This window comes from Megalobrama amblycephala, linkage group LG2, assembly GCF_018812025.1.
Source record: "Megalobrama amblycephala isolate DHTTF-2021 linkage group LG2, ASM1881202v1, whole genome shotgun sequence".
NCBI classification, from domain to species: Eukaryota; Metazoa; Chordata; class Actinopteri; order Cypriniformes; family Xenocyprididae; genus Megalobrama; species Megalobrama amblycephala.
This window is the reverse complement of record NC_063045.1, coordinates 6,832,548-6,856,046: the sequence shown is the minus strand read 5'-3', so window position 1 is coordinate 6,856,046 and position 23,499 is coordinate 6,832,548. Positions and strand designations below refer to the sequence as shown.

At 36.5% G+C, this 23,499-nt stretch overlaps 2 protein-coding genes across 3 annotated transcripts; one reads left to right on the top strand and one right to left on the bottom strand.

The window, feature by feature from the left end:
* Window positions 1-3,406: 3,406 nt before the first annotated feature.
* On the bottom strand, window positions 3,407-10,453 carry LOC125263348. The gene is made up of 6 exons (XM_048182359.1): window positions 10,206-10,453; window positions 8,412-8,813; window positions 5,715-5,792; window positions 4,347-4,451; window positions 3,720-3,748; window positions 3,407-3,504 (listed from the first exon to the last, which is right to left on the bottom strand). Exons 1-6 carry the CDS (start codon window positions 10,249-10,251, stop codon window positions 3,472-3,474), a joined length of 693 nt encoding a protein of 230 aa, XP_048038316.1. The 5' UTR covers window positions 10,252-10,453; the 3' UTR covers window positions 3,407-3,471.
* On the top strand, window positions 9,114-21,620 carry LOC125263342 (CD48 antigen-like). Of its 2 annotated transcripts, none has more exons than XM_048182350.1 (5): window positions 9,114-9,624; window positions 13,673-14,278; window positions 17,138-17,254; window positions 18,540-18,607; window positions 19,213-21,620. In XM_048182350.1, the coding sequence occupies exons 1-5, from the start codon at window positions 9,600-9,602 to the stop codon at window positions 19,264-19,266; spliced, it is 870 nt and encodes a 289-aa protein (XP_048038307.1). In that variant the 5' UTR covers window positions 9,114-9,599; the 3' UTR covers window positions 19,267-21,620. The 2 variants fall into 2 exon arrangements, with proteins under 2 accessions (XP_048038307.1, XP_048038306.1); XM_048182349.1 differs by lacking the exon at window positions 9,114-9,624 and adding an exon at window positions 12,950-13,318 and having other exon boundaries at window positions 19,213-21,619.
* Window positions 21,621-23,499: the final 1,879 nt, after the last annotated feature.

The window sequence follows — 23,499 nt, the reverse complement described above, 5'->3', positions numbered from 1 at the left end:
GCCATAACCATTCATGCTATCGTTCGTATAAAATGTATGAACTCAAAACCAGAGAGCCGTTAAACTCTTTAAACGGCTCTTTTTTTAATTTATTTTTTATTTTTTATTATGCCATGAAGAACAACAAGTACAATTACAAAGAACAAAGGACAATGAGGGTTACAAACAATACTCCAAAAGCAAACTATGCTAGCTTAAAAGATTTACACCATGAAAGAGTCTTACATGCAATAGAATTATTAGTGTTTCTTAACGAGTTTACATACATATCAAAATCTTTCCTGAAAATAAAAAAGTAGGGAGTTTTCTTTAAAAAATGTACATTTATGAATGTAAAATTTAGCACAATAAAGCAATAAATTAATAATAAATTTACAATGAGAAGGGTCTAAATTCAAAGAATAACCAAAAACCACAATTGTTGGGGTTATACAAAAGTTTGGATATAAATATTTTTTAACAAAATTTGAAAAATCAATCCAGAAGACTTTACAGTAAGTACAGTCCCAAAACAAGTGATTAATCGTTTCTTCATACTGAAGGCAAAAAGAGCAATTGGGTGAAATACTATTATTAAATTTAGCAAGTTTATGATTTATCGGATAACAATTATGAATAATTTTAATAGAGACTTCAGCAACTTTATTAGATAAGAAGAATTTTTGTTGAAGAAGCCAAAACTCTTCCCATTCTATATCACTAAATATGTTATTCCAAAAACTCACACAAGCAAGTAAAGAAATCTGAGATCTATTAATAATTGAACGAATGTCTTTGTTTGACATGGTATTGAGAAGACTTTGGTCAACAAATAGGTTAGTGTTGTCAAAAAGAGGAGTGTCTAACGAACCTTTAGGGCCAGACTTTACTAAAGGTATAATACAATCAGGAATTGCACCAAACACAATGGCATATTCTCTTGGGGGGACTGGAAAGGAGAATTCTTGCATAAATTGTTCATAAATAAAAAGAACACCACGATCATCTAAAAGTTGACTGACTAAAAGTATATTTTTATCAAACCAATTGTGAAAAAAAGAGATTTATTTTTATATATAATATTTTTATTATGCCAAATAAAGTAGCTATGTGGAGAAAAATGATAATTATATATAAGTGACCAACTTATTAAAGCCTGTTTATTAAAACAGGATAAAGATAAAGGTATTTTAGAGATGTCAAAATTGCAGCGCAATAAAAAATGTTAAATATAGAAAAAATAGAATTAAATATATGATTTGGAATAAAATTCCAACAGGATGTGGGGTTGTTTAAAAATGTTTTTATCCATTTAACTTTAAATGAATTATTAAGAGTAGAAAAATCTACTAACTCACACCAAACCAAAAATAAATTCTTGATCTAAGTGAACCAGAATTGTTAGACCAAGTAAACTGTAAAGCATGAGGATGTTTTTCTCTCCAAATGTCAATTAAGCCAAATCGAGAGATCAAGCCACAAAGGCCTGATGCGCTATCAGACAGTCTAGGTGGTGATCTATCCAAATTATTATTTAAAGTTTGATTAAAGTCTCCAACCAAAAGAATAAACATATTAGGATATTTAGATTTAAAATACTCTAAATGTGTTTCTATTGAATTAAATCATTTGAGGTTATTTTTTTGAGGAATTAAATCCATAAACATTACCCAGGACAAAGAAAAGATCATTTAAAGTAACCAATAAAAAAAGAAAATGTCCTTCAGGATCAGATATTGTTTCTATTATCTTACCCCTAAACTTGTGCTTCAAAGTTAAAACACCTGCTGATAAATTTGAACCAAATGAAGAAAATAAATCATCACCCCACTGTGATTTCCAAAACTTAACATCACTAAAATTTGCATGTGACTCTTGTATAAAACAAAAATCAGTATTAAGTGATTTCGCATATAAAAAAATAGCTTTACGTTTAACATCATTATGCAACCCTCTTGCGTTAACTGAGCAAATAGAAAAATTTGGAAACATTGAACAATGACACCAGAACTGTATCAAAAAGTGAATCAGCCCATGAGATCCTATAATAATAATAATAAAACCTCTTGTAAACAAAACAAGATTGGGATCTTCCAAGAAAAAAAGCTAATTACAAAATATAAATAATTAATAATAATAATAATAATAATAATAACAACAACAACAACAGATAATACAAATAAAATGAAAAAAAAAACAATAATTATAATAATCAAAAAAGTATATATAAATTAATAATAAATTAAATAAATTTAAAAAAAAAAAAACGACAAAACATGTACCTCAAAGTACAATGTACATTCTAATCTCTGACTTTTAAAGGTGCTAAAGAGGATCTTTTCGTCGACTGAAAAAACCAAAGACTGTTACTGAGTTTTTGAAATAAGCGCATGCGTAGGAACAGCCCCCCTCCTTCGAAGGAACGCCTCCCAAAACTCGTAAACACTCGTATTGGAACACGAGTGTTTACCACCGGCATTCGCTGTGTCGTGTTAGTGGATTCATTATGTCGGACTCACCGCAGGTAACTCATAATCTGCAGTTGTTACTCCTGTCTCCTGACAAAAACATTGCATGCGGCGCCTGTGGAGTGTGGAAAGTTACTGGAGCGCGCAGTCGCGCACGTCTCTCACAAGGAACGTCACGGCAGTGATTGACAAGCCAGAGGGCCAATCGTTTGCAGCTTTCCAGAGCGCTTTGCGAAAGTGACACATTGTGAATTGTAGAATAATCCCTCGAGGTTTTTGACTGGAGGACTGAGCTTTCTCGCTCCTTACTTTCCCCAAACGGTGTACCACATCGATGAACTCCTGAGCTTTGCCAGCAGAGGGGATGACAGCCTCACAAATATCCAATACTTTCTGTCTGATGTTTTCTCCTGGTTGTTCAGGCAAACCGTAAAGGCACAGATTCCACCACCTCTGGTATCTGGAGAGATCCTGTACTTTGTTTTCCAGCTCACCAATTCTTTTTTCTGCAGTTGTGACCCGTTTATCCACTCGCTCCACTTTTCCTTCGACATCCTTTATTTCTTCTGTCAGAAATTCAACTGATATTTTCACTTCCTCGATGCGTTTATCAAGGATGTCGGCTCTTTCATTAATGACGGACTTGAGAGACGTTATAATTACCGTGGCTAAAGGAGACTGCAGGTCATCCTCGCCATTAACATCATCATTCCTGCCTCTTTTGTGCATTGGTTCCTTCAACGGAGTTTCAGGTAGTGGAACGAGTGCACCTGAGTCTGATTCAAAGTCCACCGTAACACAAGCACCGAGACTTAAAGATGAATCCATCGATTTAGATTTGCGTTTTTTATCTTTTGTCATAGTCCAAAAAGTTCTCCTGAAAGTTCAGTCATGGCATTGACAAGAGAGATTAAAATAACGATGGAGAAAGAGCTGTGTTAACAGTTAACCCCCCCCCCCCCCAACCCCAAAGCGTGGCAGTTTTATCTTTGAGCTAAAACTTCACATACACACTGTTTTCTCATTATACAAAGATGCTGTTAAGATCTTCTTTCTCCTGTAAGAAAAGAATAAAAAAGTAAAAAGAGAGAAATTAACAATGTTGTTTGCAATTACAGAAACTCAGACTTTAGAGGTCAAAATCAGACTCGATCTGTCATCTATCACTGAATTAGTTTCTGTTAAAAAGTTTTATTTGTCATTTGGATGATTTTGTAGTGCAGGTAAAATCAAACACTGATCTTACGGTCGGATGTAAAGTCAGTATCTTACCTGAGCTTTGTTCTTGTTTTTCTCCTTATCTGCATTGAAAAATAATCACATATGCACACAATTAAACACTCAGAGATAATGTACATCCATAGGCTAGTGTACTTACTAGTTGCCATATCAACAATGTATAGAAAAAATATTGATGAAATGTATTGATGAAACAAGACCACATATTTATACTAGATGTGTGAAATTAATATAGATATTATCTGAACCCTGACTGACTGAGAATGCATCTATTATTAAACACATTTCTTACCACCATACTTATTTAAACTTCATATGAAATGCATGACAAAAATATGTTTAGTATATCACAAACAAAACAAATCTGGACTTATTTAATTTATACCTGCCGTTTAAAGTAAATCATTAAGACTCGCCACATAAATGAAAAAGTTACTTCTTTAAAATGACCATACCATGTCACTAACAGACTTGTGAAAGGCCCTTAATGAAGGTGTTCACTTTCATTGGAAATGCCACTAAAAGTACTGTACCCTCACCATTTGGAATTCAGCCATAGAACGCTTCACTTCACAACTGACCAATCAGAATCAAGTATTCAGATATCTGTTTGCATAAACACATTTCCCTCTCATTACAGTATCTGTAGGGGATACTTGCCATTTTTCGATCTCCTGCGGTGATAGTAAATCACACCAACAGCTGCTGAAAACACCAGCAGAACCACAGCAACACATATTCCTGCTACAGCAGCTGAAGTCTGACCTAAATCAGGAATGATAGAGACAGTCATTAGTGTGAGTGAATCTGACATAGTGTTTACACCATTTTAAATGAATATATTCTCTCTATAGATACATTTATATATGTCCAAAGTGGAGATGTGAAAGCCTCATTTCTCTGTTATTCCATACTGGAACAATTTATGAAATGTGAGTATATTACCAAATGATTTTTCCAAAGGAGAATTAGAAATGAACATCACCAGTTTTATAACCACACTGTATGGAAGATATGAGGTTGGCCTCCAGAAATTAGAGATACCTTTTCACTACCTGTGACCTTAATTACATTCAATCATTTAACAGACGCTTTCATCCAAAGCAACTTACAAATGAGGAGAACAATAGAAGCAATCAAGACGGCAACAGTAAGTGCTGTTATAGTCTAGAATCAGAGGACAGCTGTCGTGTTTTGTCTCCTAACATCTGTCATCGTGACCTTTTAATTAGTTTGCAAAGCTGGCATTTTTCTGTTTACCTTTCCAGTACCATGTAACAGTGGTTTGTCGAATGAAACCTATGGAGGGAGGATGTTATGTGCTTCCCAAGGATACAGCGTTTTATTATTTATCTTTTTTCTATTAAAAAGTGTTTAGTATAAAGTTTGGCAAGCGTTATCTATAGAAGTAGTATTGTGTGTTCAAATGAACTACAGTCATATAGTAATTTAGGTAAACTATTGTATAAAGTAAAGTTGTAAGTTGTATGCAGTGCATTTATAAATTCAGTGGCATGGGCAGAAGCACGTGAAATGCATAGAACTAACTTGTGACGTGATTGACCCAGGTTTGAATCCGCCTTTTGGAGGACTTGTGGCCTAATGGTTAGAGTGTTGGACTTGTAACCTGAAGGTCGTGGGTTCAGTACTGGCAGAAAATGTAGGTGGGGGGAGAGGAAAAAACAGCGCTTGTGGGTTCAAGTCTCAGTACTGGCAGTAGGTGGGGAAGTGAATAAACTGCTCTTTTCCACTCTCATTACCCACAACTGAGGTGCCCTTGAGCAAGACACCTAACCCCCAATCACTCCCCGGATGCAGCAGCGAGAATAGCTGCCCACTGCTCACAGTGTGTGTTTGTTCAATACTCACTGCTGTGTGTGTGTGTGTGCATTTGGATGGGTGAAATGTGGAGCACAAATTCTGAGTATGGGACACTATACTAGGCTGCATGTCACATTCCTTCCACTTTCACTTTCAAATTAAAAGAAATGTTATATAATCTAGAAAAAAGGAAGAAAGAAAACATACTCGAGTCAAACTTGTGCTTCTCCATATGGGGTTCTTCATTGACTTCTTCATTGACTTCAACTTCATCAGACTGAGAAGCTGGAAAACACAAACCAATAAAGAATAAATAAATACACAGAACCACAAGAATTGATTGAGTTTGTATAGCTGCATGAAAACCTTTTAAAAACAGGGAACATTCTGCAATGCCACTGTTTAGTTGCATACAGTTCAACAGAACTTGTGGTCATCTTTTCTTCCATTTTGTGATGTATAACAAGAAATTAAAGACCAGATAATGAAAGGTACACTATGTCAACGTTTTGTTCAAAATCCTTCTTCCAAAACATGTTTTTGACTTGCACTGATTTACATGGTCACTGTAATAGTTTATATTTTAGATCTGACAGGATGGTCTTCAAGGTGAATTCCATACACCCTAAAAATGCTGGGTTGTTTCCAGCCAAATTTTAGATCAAACCCACGTGTCTGGTGTGGGTTTAGTCAAAGTCCCTTTAAGACAAGTCATTTCACTCGGCGGTCATCTTTGAAACGCCTCTCGGGCATTCAAGTGCATCTTCTATCTCTTTGAATGGGGAAACATCAAATTCTCCAAAGCTGTTTGCCAAGCTTTCGATTAAATTTCATATTTGAAATCACAATGAAATCTGACAACAATTGTCTCATACATTTTGTTTCTAAACGCTCGAATCATGAAAAAAAAATGTGTTTTTCAGGCTGGATCAAGCTCATGCACATGCGCAGTCCTAAATGTGCATTTCGTGCCTCATTTCAGACGTCTGACTGTTTCTATAGGAACCGGTGCTTCTAACGGCTGCTGCAGTGACGCGATGACTTTACCAATCGGTGATTGGCTCTTATTTAGAAGGCGGGACTTATTCCTTATTACTTTCTCCTATTCAAAACAATATGAGTGACACGTCTTGTGTTATTCTATAATCTTTGGTTTAGTATAGGTTAGTTGTCACATCAAGCGAGAAAAGTTGACATCTCTGGAGAATCACCCATTTGAAACACACACCAAACAGAGGAGAGTCTGCAGGCAAAAAGACAACGTGACAGAGCTCGTAATAAAACAAGAATCAACATTAGCTTTTCAGAGATAAGAACTGAGGGATCTGTAAAAGTTATGCAGAGTTGCTGTTTTTATTAACTCTTAAAGACTGAGACAGCTGCCCATGGCTAAAAATAACTATTGTTCTTAAATGTAAAGAGGAGATTCTCAGCATCTCTGTGGTATCCCGTTTGTCTCTGTCAGATATTGTGTCACCTATAACAATAATATAATTAAAGGGTTAGTTCACCAAAAAATGAAAATTATGTCATTAATGACTCACCCTCATGTCGTTCCAAACTCGTAAGACCTCCGTTCATCTTCCGAACACAGTTTAAGATATTTTAGATTTAGTCTGAGAGCTTTCTGTCCCTCCATTGAAAATGTTTGTACGGTATACTGTCCATGTTCAGAAAGGTAATAAAAACATCATCAAAGTAGTCCATGTGACATCAGTGGGTTAGTTAGAAGTTTTTGACTTTATTCAGCATTGTCTTCTTTTCCCGGTCTGTGTATATCTGCTTTCAATCCACAGTGACGCTGCTGCTTCTTCTTCTTCTACGGTGGTTGGCATCCAGCTTATTGGTGCATTGCCGCCCCCTTCTGCTCCGGACAGTGACGCTGACGACGTGTTATGTAGTGCGCCCGAGCTTCGTTTACAGTCTGAGGGAGATGCACGCTGTATTCAAGCTATTCTACATCGTTTGTATTTTGGTATTGCTATATTTTTAAAATGGTGCGTAGGTGTGCATGTCGCGGATGTCCTAATCGCGTCACTATCCAGAGCAGAAGGGGGCGGTAATGCTTGATGCCAACCGCCGTAGAAGAAGAAGAAGCAGCAGCGTCACTGTGGATTGAAAGCAGATATACACAGACCTGGAAGAGAAGACAATGCTGAATAAAGTCGTAGTTTTTGTTATTTTTGGACCAAAATGTATTTTAGATGCTTCAAAAACTTCTAACTAACCCACTGATGTCACATGGACTACTTTGATGATGTTTTTATTACCTTTCTGGACATGGACAGTGCACCGTACAAACACTTTCAATGGAGGGACAGAAAGCTCTCGGACTAAATCTAAAATATCTTAAACTGTCTTCCAAAGATGAACGGAGGTCTTACGGGTTTGTAACGACATGAGGGTGAGTCATTAATGACATAATTTTCATTTTTAGGTGAACTAACCCTTTAATGTCTATAACTTGCTTAGGGATTGTTACATGTAGACTAAATTACATCTGGAAATCTAGAACATCCAAATGTAACTTTCTAACTTCAAGAGGTTCTGTTTGAGGTCACAGCAAAAAAAAGTTTTAAAGTTTCTTGAAGTCTACCTGTAGTCAATGATTTTATCCCTTAAAATTCATCTTTGATCACCACAATTACATATATAAACGATTTTTGCTGTAAAATATTTTTTAATGCCTTACAATAGCTTGAATGCGAATCTACACCCTTGCCTCATTTAATATACACAGACCTATGAATATGTTAATAAGCCCCGCCTCCACTCACAAGCTCAGACAGATCCATTCATTCAACTTACTGGGGTAAACGCTACACAATGGTATCACTGGGGGACATTAATTCTGGTAAATTCGCCCATTCTCACTTCTCCTGAGAATAACATTGAGTGACTTACCCATGATTATCAAATTGAATGTTTTGATGGTGTCATCAGTGGTGCTGCTGGTTTTTTTGGTGATTTTTGTGCTGTCACACCTTCGGTTTCTGTTTAAGCTTTGCCTTTTGCCTGAACTTTCGCTCCTGATGAGCTCTGTTTCATAACGTCCAGCGTGTTCAGGTCTGATGTTTGTGATGGTCAGAGATCCATTCTCATAGTCCACCTTCAGTCTGTCTCTGAATCTCCCGTCTTCACCATCATATAAGCAGCTTGTATTGGTATGTCCATTGATTAGAGCCATGCGAGTGTCTTCAAAGTACCACAGCATCTTGTCATGTTGTCTTTTGGTAATATCAGTGTTTAGAGTGACTGAATCTCCCTCCATCACTGACACTGTCACCACATCATCACCAAATATACCTGAAGACACAAAGAAACAGTTACTAACAATATAAAACCTGAGATCAGCCACATTGTTGAGACCAGTGAATGAGGAAAACAGACCACAATAATGTTGCCCTATCTAAATGCAAGAGGTTAGGATTGGATATAGGCTTAAATCTAAGGTACTGAACAGTGTGTCATGATCACCAGTTGAAGTGTCCCACTTAGCCACCAGAGGGCACTCCACCCCGGACTATTACCTCACCACTTGGACTTCATTTACCATAACCCACTTCCCGGACTCATTACCACTTCATTGCACCCAGCTGTCTTGTGTTATGTTATTAGTGTCTGTCTATTTATACCTAGCTTGTTTCTGCTTTTGTTATCGAGGTTTCATTTATGGTCACTGGTTTTTCCGTTTGTGTTTCTTGTTTTGTGTGGACTGCCTGTTGGATTTTGCCTCTTGCCTGATGGATTATGTTTTTGGATTGCCCCATTAAAGCTGCGTTTGGATCTAACCTTCTTGTCTCTGTGCCATCCGTGACACAGTGGTTCTCAAACCTGTCCTGGTGGAGCACCAGCCCTGAACATTTTGAATGTCTCTCTATATCTGACAAATCCAGTCTCTACTGATGATCTCACGAGATGAATCAGGTGTGATAGATGAAGGAGACATACAAAAAAGTGCAGGGCTGGGGGTTCTCCAGGATAGATTTGAGAACCACTGGGGGAAAACCTACAATTACACTGAAAAACCCTTTCAATCAGAAATCTACATACAACAAATAGGGGTTTCCAGAGTCTCCATCATGTCACGGGATGAACGAACGACTCAGAAAGGGAGGTGAGGTAAACTAGCTACTGTTAAACTGAACTAACAAACCCTGTAAAGCAATGAATTAATCCTTTCTATTTCTTCTTCTTCTTCTTCTTCTTCTTCTTCTTATTATTATTATTATTATTATTATTATTATTATTATTATTATTATGTATTCTAAATGTGATAAACGTCGCGTAAGTTGATGTGTTGGGGAATTTGGCTATTAGCATGTAGGCTAACGACTTTATGCTAATAAAATAAGATTGTAGTGATGAACGAGATTCAAACTTCAGACTTGTTTGAAGCTGTACTAAACTGCAGTGGAAAAGCAAACCGCAAGTAAGCGATCCGTGCTAAGTCATTCCACGTAGTGGAAAAGCGCCATTTGAAAGTAGCTTTGTTCCTCCCATCACCAGTCTTAACATTTTCTTCTCTAGGCTACTCCTTTATGCCATTTTTTTCAGAATTAAAATTATTCACCGAATTAAAACCAGGAAAACCGAACGTAATAATCTTAGTAGAATGGAACTTAATATACGATTTTAAGAGTCGATGTTAATAGAACTGCAAAATGCGTTTAAACTATAAAATCAAAAAGGTCTTACCATTGACGAGCAAAACAAATAGAGTGAGCACAAAACAGCGTCCCATTGTATATCGATTCCTCCGTTGATTTTATTGTAGGTAATTGAGTCTGTCTCTTCCAATCTGACACAAAAACGCCGTCAAGAAATTATTTAATTTTATTAAAGTTGATTGTTATTATTTAGGATAATAAAAACACGACGTGTTAATTCAAAGGAAATTGAATTGTAATCTTTATATCTTAGAGCATCGCATAGGTACTGGTAATAAAAATGAAAGTAAGCTGCAATGTGTTTATATAGCGACCAGGCGCCGATCCAGCCCCCGCACCCACGTGAAAATACGATATTCTCCGTTGATTTTAACCAATAAAAAATATATTGGAGCTTTCAGACACGATATTCACCCTTTCTTATAGTTTATTTCTGTTATTATTATATTTATTTCTATGGGGATATTTTAATGTCAAACTTCGAGTTTCTTCTTGCATCAGATCAGCAAGAGCATGACTCGCGACAACACTCGTGAAAAGAATGTGCTTTTGGGTCGAAATTGTCATCTTGCCGCACGGATATAATGCAAATGAAACATCCAGTTGAGGTTGATTTGAGTTAAATAAGAAGCGAACTAGCGCTGAAACGTGTTGATTTTGAAATCATGCTGAGGAATGTGCGTCAATCTTGACTTTTCTTTCCAGGGAAACCACTAAATGCACTCAAACATGTCCCTGCTCTTGATATAATAACATTAATGAACTTCATTGAACTTTATAGGCTATGAGGAAAAAAAATATATGATGGCAGATTCGAACCACTGATAATTAAAGCAGGGCTGAACCTCTTGACTCTTAACAAAATACTACGAGACCATTGGGAACACAAATTAAGTGCGGATTTATCTATAATATAATATGGATGTAATGGGGGGTGATGTGGGGCACTGGGTGGGCACCCATTGGCAGAAACATAAATCAGCGCCTATATATATAGACACCATATCAGGCGCCTCCACCGAGCCGAAAGTCCGGGAATACCCGAATACGTCTTTACATCAAAGTGAAAGTAAAACGGACGGAGCTGCCTGACACTGCATTACAGTTTTTCTCAGTCGCTTTGGCACATTTCTCAGATCAAAACTGAAATTCTCAAAACTACTTGTTCAACCACCACATCATCTAGCTACTCAGTTTTGCACATCATAAAGCATAAAACGATAGATAGATAGATAGATAGATAGATAGATAGATAGATAGATAGATAGATAGATAGACAGAACTACAGACAGACAGACAGACAGATAGTCACAGATAACTTGAGTTCAATTCAGTTCCATTCAGCCACATATTGGTATACCATGTCAGCTATTGCCACAGTGCAAAAACATAGATAAAACACATTAACAATACATAATTTTCTACACAAGATATCTTATAAGACCTCACAAAGTCTCTTTCAATAAAAGGCAGGGTAATGTTTTAACACATGCATTTAAACAGACCTGCATTCTAAGGTATTTAAAGATCTGTCCTAACATGAATATAGCAGTCTGACTCACTCCACACAAAGCTCCTTTTCCATTGAAATAGGAGCATGAATCTGGAAGTGAATCCATCACTGATTCTGGGGAAAGCATCATATAAGTCACAGACAAGATCCTGCATGCATTAGCCTATTCATGAACTCTTAAGTTAATGACGTTTCTTTTAAACCTTAAACACATCATACTGCACAGTACAATTCAAAATACACGCAAAAACTAAATCATTATGGAAAATAATTTCACATTAACTGTATGTTGTGGACGAGCAGCCACCTGGGATTTCGAAGAAACAGAAAGTTCATTTTTGGACTCACTGAAGCCATGGTTGAAGGAAACAAAACCAAAGTTTAATAATCGTCTGTGCAATATACACAATGCATCAAAACAAGGTCGCCAGCTCATAAAACACTCAGCTATGAGGGGGCACTAATGCTCTACTCAGTTTAACACATACATAACTGATTATCATAATTACAATCTTCCTGAATGACAACCTGTACTACATGGCATTTATATAAACCTAATAACATACTTTTGTATTTTTCTTAACATTAAATACACCACACTGTACCCTCCTTTCTTTTCTTTTCTTTTCTTTTCTTTTCTTTTCTTTTCTTTTCTTTTCTTTTCTTTTCTTTTCTTTTCTTTTCTTTTCTTTTCAAAGACAATTCTTTTTGTATGCATTCATGGACAAGACAGTGTAGATTGACAGGCAAGCTTTTGGGTGGAGTGAGAGGAACAGGATCAGAAAAGGACCTCGAGTCGTGATTTGAATCCAGGTCAGCAGAGGCACAGTTGCACTATATGTCAGTGTGCTTAACCAGTATCAGTTAACTTTCACTATCAATTCAACATTTGGAAAGGGGAAAAAAGAAACAGAAAACCCCAGTAAATTCAATGTAAACAAAACCTCAAAAAATTTACTTTCCCACAAACCTGTGAAGCAAACAAACAACCAAAACCACAATCCACAAACAAACAAAACAAAATACAGTAAACCCTCCCAGCAGATAATAGCCCTTGTTGGTTATAAGGGAATTGAAAACAGACAATCAAAGATAACAACAGCCTCACACAATTCTCAAGAACACAATAAACAAAAAACAAAATACCAAATTAAAGAAAATACAATTAAATCAATACTGCCCGGATCACACCTGAAAATGTTGATGCAGCTGAACACCCTCAGGCGTTTACAATCTCAGTGCTTGACGCACATCAAATAGTTCTTGCTACACAATCAACACACAGCCTGTGTACCGTGCCGGAGAAAAATGGAAGTTAAGGAAAATCTCCGCATTTTTTTAAAGGGGCTGTGAACTTGACTTCCACCCACCTCCATCCACTCCCACAGAACGGAAAACCCACCAAAGGGGATCACCCCATTTCGCACGTATTGTGGATATTGCGTAATATTGTGGTCACAGAGCTCTTTCAGGGAAGAGGGGTCAGATCCTGTTTGGGGAGGATTCACACACACTTCATTATCTCACTTCTGTCAGTCTGTTTTCAGACATCTCCAGCATTATAAAGCACTCAGTGAAAATGGTTCATGTTGTCGTTTTGTTCTGCTTGTGTTTGTGCAAACTAGCTGGTAAGTAATTCATGTGTTTTGTATTGCTGATTCAGTTTTTATACATGTAATATCATTGAGATAAATTTGCTTTCAGATATTTTGGATTTCATTTTTAAGTATATTACTTCAAATGCTGGTGTGGATTCAGAACTGTCATCACAGATAACCAGATTCAGATTCCTTCAACTTTGCCCATTTTTACCTTTTATGTTAATTTATTTGTCTTTTCATTCAGCTTCTTTGCTGCGCTGCTGTTTTGTGTTCTTCACTTTCACTTTTACATATACTGTAATTACATATACAAACATCCTACTAAAGTAAACCAACATAACGTTATTTGGGACCTTTAATCTGATAGACTCTGTTTTTCAGATGTGTTTGGTGATGATGCAGTGAAGTCAGTGTCAGTGAAGGAGGGAGATTCAGTCGCTCTAAACACAAATCTTACTGAAATGATGGATGATGATGTGATTCAGTGGAGATATGGAACTAATAACACTTTAATAGCTGAAATCAGTGTACTGGAGGACAGCATGACTGTATATGATGATGTTCTTGATGGGAGATTCAGAGACAGACTGAAGATGGATCATCAAACTGGATCTCTGACCATCACAAACACCACAACTGAACATTATGGAGATTATAAATTAAAGATCAACAGTGCGAGAAAGAGATTCAGTCTCACTGTCTACAGTGTTCTGCCTGTTCCTGTCATCAGCAGTAACTCTTCACAATGTTCTTCATCATCATGTTCATTGGTGTGTTCAGCTGTGAATGTGAGTCATGTGACTCTCTCCTGGTACAAAGGAAACAGTTTATTGTCCAGCATCAGTGTGTCTGATCTCAGCATCAGTCTCTCTCTACCTCTGGAGGTGGAAAATCAGGATAAAAACACCTACAGCTGTGTGCTGAACAATCCCATCAGCAACCAGACTCAACATCTGGACATCACTCACCTCTGTCACACATGTGCAGGTATGGCAGCGCTGAGAGGGTTGATGAAAATGTGGTGAATTATGAAGTGCAAATTCATAGTGTTGACTATTTCTTGACCAGAACTAAATGTATATTAATCATATATAGGCAAAAACATGGCTTTCACGCTTCACATTCAGCCTCACTTTCTCTGACTTTGACCGTGAAATTTCCCAATGCAAATGTAAACATGATTGAGTGGAGTAGATGAGAAGACAGGCAAAGATATGGATCTAAATGCAAGGACTTACTCATAAAACTGAAAGACAGAACTGAAACAAAACTCATGCCAAACATGCATAAAAACAGCTTTTACAAATCCTCTGCAATGTTTTATTGAAAATATAACCTATTAAATGTAATTATCTAATCATCTAATACCATTAAATATTAAGTGTTTTTTATAATATGTATTCTTTTTATCAATTTTCAGGGCTTGTTTTGTTTATTCTATGGATGGGTCAGTTAAACAGAGACTATTAACTACTATTCATTTAAAAATACCTCATTAAGATGTCTACAAATGTGTAAAACTCATCAGAGATCAGGTAATAGACAGATACTTGTTCAATGATTCGCCACTAGGGGGCGATCTCAGTGACTCCGCATGATTCATGGATTCACAGAGATCGCCCCCAGCAGTGAACCATTGAAGTTTCGAAACGTTTCGAAGCAGTTATGATGTAACAAAGCCAGAAGAAATGGACAGCACCTGAGTTAAATATATGAGTGTCACAGCAAAGGGTCTGAATACTTAGGACCATGTGATATTTCAGTTTTTCTTTTTTAATAAATCTGCAAAAATGTCAACAATTCTGTGTTTTTCTGTCAACATGGGGTGCTGTGTGTACATTAATGAGGAAAAAATGTGTTCAATGATTCGCCACTAGGGGGCGATCTCAGTGACATGATTCATGGATTCACATAGATCGCCCCCAGCGGTGAACGTTTCGAAGCAGTTATGACATAACGAAGCCTCGTTCACTGAAATCACGTGACTTTGGCAGTTTAAAACATGCTCTGAACCACTGATTCAAAACAAAAGATTTGTAAAGATTTCGAAGCTTCATGAAGCAGGGTTTCGAAAGCGCCCATCACTACCAACATCAAAATATCTGGTTTCCCTGTCTACACAACACCACTGCAATCAGAGTTTGTGAAAATTTTCACCCTGGCTGTAATTTTCAAAAAAATTAGGTTTCAATGGCCTGACAGTGCATTTGCATGTGGGCAAACCATAAACCAAAAACGCATAGAAAAAGCTGCGGTTTTTGAAAATACCTGTGTTTGTGTGGACAGGGCCTCGGTTCACCCAAAAATGAAAAATCTGTCATCATTTACTCACCCTTATGTTTATTTATTTATTTATTTGTATTTTTTAAGCAAGAAAAGATTAAAAACAATCGGGCCTGACTCAGTATAAAACAGTTTTTCAGCAGGTTCCTGCTCTGCAGAACATAAATACCACACACACAACAAACTCCAAGACAAGACAACGAAAAATACACAAACCAAGAGAAAGAGCATTAGGGGGAGACCATGGAGCCACCTCAGTGGTCACAGATGTGACCTGTCCATTAGATGGCGAGCAAATGTTATTTTAAATAGACTTATTGATGTTATAGTTCTGATGTGCTGTGGGATCTCATTCCAGGCTTTAGTAAGCACATGAAAAAAAGATCTCTGTCCATAGCAGTTCCTAAAGGCCGGTACAGGCAAAAGTCCATTAGAGACAGATCTCGTAGTGCGCTCGAACCTAAAGCTGGGTTTTGGAACCAGCGCAGTAAGTGCCGTTGAGGTGTGTCCATTTAAGATTTGACAGTACAAGTTCATCCCATGGCTTAATTTATAGTTCTGAAATGTCAAGGCATTAGACAAAGATAGTGCAATACAGTGGTGAGTCCAGCCTGGAAGCCTGTTATGGATCTTGTAAGCTCTATTATAGAGTCTTATTACTGGTTCAAGAATTTCATTTGTTGTAAGTGACCAAACAGATAAACAATACGACAGAGTGGACATAATAATGGCATGAAGATATGTTTTAGAGACAGAAAGAGACAAATATGGTCTAATTTTACTATAAACAAATAACTTTTGATTTAACTTTATAATTAGAGTTTGGACATGTTCACAATAAGTAAGATGTGAGTCAAGAGAGACTCCCAAATACTTATACGTGGATACAATTGAGAGTTTCTTGATTAGAAAAGGTGATGGGATTGGATATGGATAGCTGTCTCCTAGATGAATAAAAGTACATACATTCTGTTTTCTTTATATTAAGTGTTAAATGGTTATCTAGCAGCCAGTTATGTAAATGCTGCAGATCTGTATTAAGTTTGAAATTAATTATGTCAATATCTGGACCAGACAGAAAAATAACAGTGTCATCAGCATATAACAAAGAACTAGAAAAATTAAGCACATAAGGAAGATCATTGATATACATAAGGAAAAGTAAAGGACCTAAGATACTGCCCTGTGGAACTCCCATAGAACACACTCGTGGCTGTGATGTTACTGAGCCGATTTTTACAGTTCCTACGGAGCCCTGCACATGACATGCAAGAAATAAAATTAAATTGTGTGCACAATTTACTATTTTGTTCCCTCGATATGCTAAAACGTTCGCAAGATTGCATGTCATGTCCGGGACTCTGTATGTTCCAAACCTCTTTGAGTTTAGAAGAACGTTGGCACAGTTGGTAGCAATTGACTTCCGTGGTATTTTTTTTCCTACTATGGAAGTCATTGGCTACCGTCAACTGTCTGGTTACCAACATTCTTCAAAATATATTATTTTTACATATCAATAGATGAGACCGTCACACTAATGATCATCTCTCTGTATTTTCACAGGCTCTGTATCTCTGATAGTGCTGATCTCTGCTTCTGCTGCTGCTGGATTTCTGTTGGCTGTCACTGCAGTTGGGATATTTTACATGTTCCGAAAATGTAGGAAAATTTATCAAAAAGGTGAGTGTTTGGCAATTATCTTTGTCAGCACACTTTACTCATTTCATTCAAGAACACAGATTCTGCATTTCTCAAACTGCATCAAAACAAAGACATATAAGCTCATTTGTATTCATTTAATGATAAAATATCTTGATTATACAATCGTATTATTTTTTAAAAGAAACCCTAAACTTACCCATCACTGGGGTTTAAAAAGGAATGCGACAGCTGAAACCCATGTCTTGCATACGTCTGTGCGTAGTGGTTCTTGAAGCACTGACTCCAGCTGCAGTCCACTCTTTGTGAATCTCCCCCACATTTTTGAATAGGTTTTGTTTCACAATCCTCTCCAGAGTGCGGTTATCCCTATTGCTTGTACACTTTTTTCTACCACATCTTTTCCTTCCCTTCACCTCTCTATTAATGTGCTTGGACACAGAGCTCTGTGAACAGCCAGCCTCTTTTGCAATGACCTTTTGTGTCTTGCCCTCCTTGTGCAAGGTGTCAGTGGTCGTCTTTTGGACAACTGTCAAGTCAGCAGTCTTCCCCATGATTGTGTAGCCTACAGAACTAGACTGAGAGACCATTTAAAGGCCTTTGCAGGTGTTTTGAGTTAATTAGCTGATTAGAGTGTGGCACCAGGTGTCTTCAATATTGAACCTTTTCACAATATTCTAATTTTCTGAGATACTGAATTTGGGATTTTCCTTAGTTGTCAGTTATAATCATCAAAATTAAAAGAAATGAACATTTGAAATATATCAGTCTGTGTGTAATGAATGAATATAATATACAAGTTTCACTTTTTGAATGGAATTAGTGAAATAAATCAACTTTTTGATGATATTCTAATTATATGACCAGCACCTGTATAGTTAGAATGATGACTCTCTGTGCAATGATGTACGACTCTATGACATTACAGTACAGAATGTCTGTTTCGGCATTATTCTGAACAATGCATAAACACATAAACATTCATTTCATTTGTCACTGAACGAAGAGATGCTGAGCATAAACATCACATCCTTTTGATTTTCCTAACTTCCTGAGTCCCTCAGATATAGGCTTTCATAGACAAACAGGAAGACGGGGAAGGTCTCGTTTTTTAAGTTTCGTTAAGCTGTTCACATTGGCAGTAAAAATGCAATTATTACTACATGAAAATCGTTACATATAGCCTCTTCAATGCTTTAATTTTGTCAGCCCTAATAATAACATAGGCCTATATGTGAAAAACTAGATCTAGTTAAGATTGAATTGTTGTTGTCTAACTCATCTGTTATTATTATTGTTGAAACAGTTCAGGCTCCTGAAAAAGAGATCACTTATGCTGAGCCAACGTTCAACACAAGAAATGCACACATAACGGTAAGATAATTTGTTGTTCATCTCTGTATCAGTTTAGCATCAAATGTATGTATGCTTGTGCAGCATCTGGATACATAGAAAAACACAATAGCACATTATCAGATATACAAAAGCCATGAGATCAATGACCAATGCAAGAAACGCTGACTCATATCCCATAATATATTAGCAGAATAACAGGTCAACAGGTCCATTTACAGGATATTAGTTCATATCAGCATGAGCAGCTGATGCAGTATTCTGCTGATGATATGACTGTGCAAAAATTGTATCTTTAGAGGTGCAGCAGACTTAAAAGAGACAGTTGTACCTTATTTTCCACTAAAAGGTTGGCAGTATGCACCTTTTAGGAGTAGAAAAGGTACAAATAATTGCTGCCCCAGTCACAAAAGGTTGCGCATTTTTAGTGTCCTGGGCTGCATTTCACAAAAACAAGTATTTCACAAAAAGTATAGAGGCCATTTACATTAGGCCAGTGCCAAATCTGATCACTGTTACAAGAAAAAAAACATGATCACTGAATCTCAAATCTATTATTGGTAAGATTTTATTCTAATTTAGTTAATCTAATCTATTTTATGATTATTATGTATGTATGTTTTCAGAATGTTACAGAGGAAGGTCAAGTAGAGTATGCCCAAATCACCATGAGAAGATAAAATATCACCAGACTTCAACCTCCTGCTACAGCCTTCCTCCAAGTTCTTTACAACTTGTGGATGAGATTTGGGATTGTTATTATCCTGTGAAAATGATCCTGACAGGTCTAAAATATGAACTTATAACAACTTTGTACTGCTAAAGGAAGCATGTATAGGTTAAATTATAGAGGACCCAATATTGAGCCTTGAGGAACGCCAGAAGAAATGACGAAACACCTTATTTATTTTAACAAGAAATGGTAGATTAGAGATTGGTCTGTAGTTCCTGATCACAGAAGAATCAAGATTAATTTACTAAAGCAATTTCAGTGACATTAGAATCAGAACTGGGGAACTCATATGTATTGTGCACAAAGTTTTAAACTAAATCACAAACACAGAACTGGTCTACAAAACACGCACACATATAGACACACTAATCACATGGGTATGGGGAAGTGAAAGTGGCTGAATAGAAGCAGGGAAAATAAAGTCATCTTAAAGAACCACCAGTTTCTAATTCAAAGCAAAGTGTACGATAGCTTACACCGAACCTCTGTCTAGTGAAGGATACGATACTTGCGTTTGCCTTGGCTGTTGAACGAGAGTCTTGAGAAGTCTCTGAAGAAGGTTGTGATGGATCCATTTGATGGCTGAAGTTGCAAGCTCTTGAACTTGCAATGTTATTCTTGACTCTGTTGTGGTTGAAAGAGTCTTCTCTCCTGAGTGAGCACATGGTTGATTGTACAGTGGGACCTTCTGGCTGCAGTGGGACTGAGGACCGCAAACCAGACATGAAGATGCAGAGACTGCCGGGAGCGAAGAGAGAGAAATGTATGATGGTTGGCATTTCAGTGATGGTGAATTCAGGGTTGAGTGAAGTCAAATTCCAATGTTGTTAGTATGACTCTTTATGGTTGAGAGAGTCATTGCTCACATGGCTCTATTTTGAGGCCCTGGCAGACGCAGCCATACCGGCTCAGGCCCTAGTGAGTTCCCCCACACGAGCAACAACCAGAAGATGCAGCAGAAGAGAGGGAGGAACATGTGTGGATGCTTTATAAAGTCTGGGAAAGTCACACCAATGAGAAAGGCTGAATTTCTAAGCGGGAGAATTCTCTGTTGGAGGAATGGTTAGAATGGCTCTGATTAATATAACAAACACACACTGCCAAATTTTTTATAGTTCTAAGAATTTAGACATGCTTCTTTTGTCACATTCTGTTTTTCACCTACTATATAGTGTGGAAGTATGTGATTTTTGACGTAGCCACTCAGTTTGCATGATGCTCACAAAGTGTATACTCTTCTCATGTAGCCAAATTGTAATGTAATATTGTGTCATATTTATCAAAATACAACTGATTAAAGAAATATAGACCCAGTTTATTGGTATGTGAATAGTACAGGCATATGTTGAACTTTATTCTTTACTTCAAGCTTCTGTATAATGCATTATTAAAGTATTTTAATGGGGTAATTATGCCTTGTTATGCATCTCATAACGCATTGTATGATCGCATGAATTATTGTAACTACATTTACAATATGCATTATCTTTAGAAAATGTAATGCATTAAAACACACTCACACACATGACCGCGTCTCTACAGGAAGCAGTTCTTGCTTCCTGTACATTATTTTACTCTCTGTCTTTATTTCTCTGTTTCAGCAAACCTCCACAGTAGAAGTTTAAACACTCTTAATAAAACACTGAAGTAAACATATATGATTTAGTAGAAGTCAGCGCTTGATATGTACAGAATGGTCAGATTTTGTCACTGACAGCTCAGTTTGTGAGTCACATTGAGCTGCTGATGTGGTCGGAATCATTTACAGCTGAGAAAAAAAAACTGTGGTGTGACCTGTTGGGAGGAAAAACAGCTTGTTCATATGTACTGCTATACTTGTTGTGGTTGCTGTCTGTTTGTGAGTGCATCTCTGAGGTGTGAATAATCTGGGGATTTCATTCCTCCTCATATGATGCTCAGAGTCTACATAAAAACCGCTTCACTGCTGAACTATGAACACATTAATAAAGTACAAAATGTGTGAAAGAAAAGTGTGTGCTTTCTCTTAGACTGTGAATGTCAAACTGTGAAAATATCATGTGTCAAAACTTATATGCATCTCTCCATGACCACATACAGATCAGCAGTTCAGCTGTTATGAGAAGTCAGTTATTTATAAGAAGAGCCTCTTGAGATCACATCTTCTTTATTTAAAGTTCATATCATGTTTTTTTTTTTTTTTCTCTCAGTGTCTGGGAGTCATTTTAAAAATTAATAAAATGTATGATTTACTGTTGCACGCAGTCATGCTGATGTTCAATGTTTAATTATTACTATTATTTATTTGTTTGTTTGTTTTGGTATTAACTAATTAAAAGCAGTTACTTTTAATAAATGTAATGCATCCTTGATGAATAAAAGTATTAATTTCTCTCTTTTTTAAATCTTACCACAAATGTTTGAATGGTTTCATGGTTTCCATAAAAATTTGTGCTCTCAATTGATTAAAAAAAAGAACTTGATTAATAACAATTATTTTCTGTGATTAATTGCAATTAAAAACACTTACGTTTTTAATTTATTTTATAATGTAATAATTTCACAGTTAATCTCCAAAGTAAAACAACATGAAGAAATTTTAAATGTTTAATGGCATCTTTTTATGAATGAAGGCCAGTATCACTGACACTAATAGCCTACAGCTGATGTCTCTATGAAATAGATTTGTCCCCCAATTATATTAAACATGAATTATAGCCATTCAACATTACAGTGTAATTGAAAGCTATTTCACTTTTTAAATGTATTAGGCTTCAAAAATATAACAACTTTTATTTTAGGTGAATTTAGAACAATTCTCACTTAAACCCATAATAAATGTCATATTTACCTACATTTATATTTACGCTTTTTTTCCAAAGAGACTCACAAATGAGAATAGTAGAAGCAATTAAATCAACATGATGAGTGCATCAGTACACAAGTGCGGTGTCAAGTCCTAGTTTCTGTTATTAAAGGGTTAGTTCACCCAAAAATGAAAATTCTGTCATTAATTACTCACCCTCATGCCGTTCCACACCCGTAAGACTTTCGTTAATCTTCGGAACACAAATTAAGATATTTTAGTTGAAATCCGATGGCTCAGTGAGGCCTTCATAGCCAGCAATGACATTTCCTTCTCAAGATCCATTAATGTACTAAAAACATATTTAAATCAGTTCATGTGAGTACAGTGGTTCAATATTAATATTATTAATATTATAGTATTATAATATTATAGAGACGAGAATATTTTTGGTGCGCCAAAAAAAACAAAATAACGACTTATTTAGTGATGACTGATTTCAAAACACTGCTTCAAGCATCGGATCAGAAATGAATCAGTGTATCGAATCAGCTGTTCAGAGGACCAAAGTCACGTGATTTCAGCAGTTTGGCGGTTTGACACGCGATCTGAATCATGATTCGATATGTTGATTCATTATGCTCCGATGCTTCATGAATTCAGTGTTTTGAAATCGGCCATCACTAAATAAGTCGTTATTTAGTTTTTTTTGGCGCACCAAAAATATTCTTGTCACTTTACAATATTAATATTGAACCACTGTACTCACATGAACCGATTTAGATATGATTTTAGTACCTTTATGGATCTTGAGAGAGGAAATGTCATTGCTGGCTATGCAGGCCTCACGGAGCCATCGGATTTCAACTAAAATATCTTAATTTGTGTTCTGAAGATTAACAAAGGTCTTACGGGTGTGAAACGGCATGAGGGTGAGTAATTAATGACATTATTTTCATTTTTGGTTGAACTAACCCTTTAACTTTAATGACAGACGGCATTAGTGGTTGCTGTCACTTTAAGAGCTGTCGCTGCTGCACATGATGCAGATCTCACACGCGCCCACTTTCTCACAGCTCTTTACTTTCGTTTTAAGACTTTAACTCATTTAAGGCTGCTCTTATGAGAATACTGGACAAAACGGATATTTTTTGCATTATTGTGCGTGTTATTTTTTAGAGAACTCGATTCTGGCACAGTGGCGCCAACTTTCTGTGCATCATGTGTGTGACAGGACATTCACAGACATGTTTGGTTTAATAAATGGTTTAAAAGCATTTGCATGAATAAGAGCGTGATCATATATTGTAATGCTAGCCAAAGGATGACAGAAAAAACAGAAGCTGCGTTAATTGCGTTAATATTTTTAATGCGTTAAACTGGAAAAAATTTAAT

Excerpts from the sequence above, each read along its gene's own strand:
- LOC125263348 (XM_048182359.1), bottom strand. The coding sequence starts at position 10,251 with ATGGGACGCTGTTTTGTGCTCACTCTATTTGTTTTGCTCGTCAATG. Across the intron at positions 4,452-5,714 it reads GAAGCACAAGTTTGACTCGA|GTCAGACTTCAGCTGCTGTA; the intron begins GTATGTTTTCTT and ends TTCCTGATTTAG. Across the intron at positions 3,505-3,719 it reads AAAACAAGAACAAAGCTCAG|GAGAAAGAAGATCTTAACAG; the intron begins GTAAGATACTGA and ends CTTTTCTTACAG.
- LOC125263342 (XM_048182349.1), top strand. The coding sequence starts at position 13,270 with ATGGTTCATGTTGTCGTTTTGTTCTGCTTGTGTTTGTGCAAACTAGCT. Across the intron at positions 14,279-17,137 it reads CCTCTGTCACACATGTGCAG|GCTCTGTATCTCTGATAGTG; the intron begins GTATGGCAGCGC and ends GTATTTTCACAG. Across the intron at positions 17,255-18,539 it reads TAGGAAAATTTATCAAAAAG|TTCAGGCTCCTGAAAAAGAG; the intron begins GTGAGTGTTTGG and ends TTGTTGAAACAG.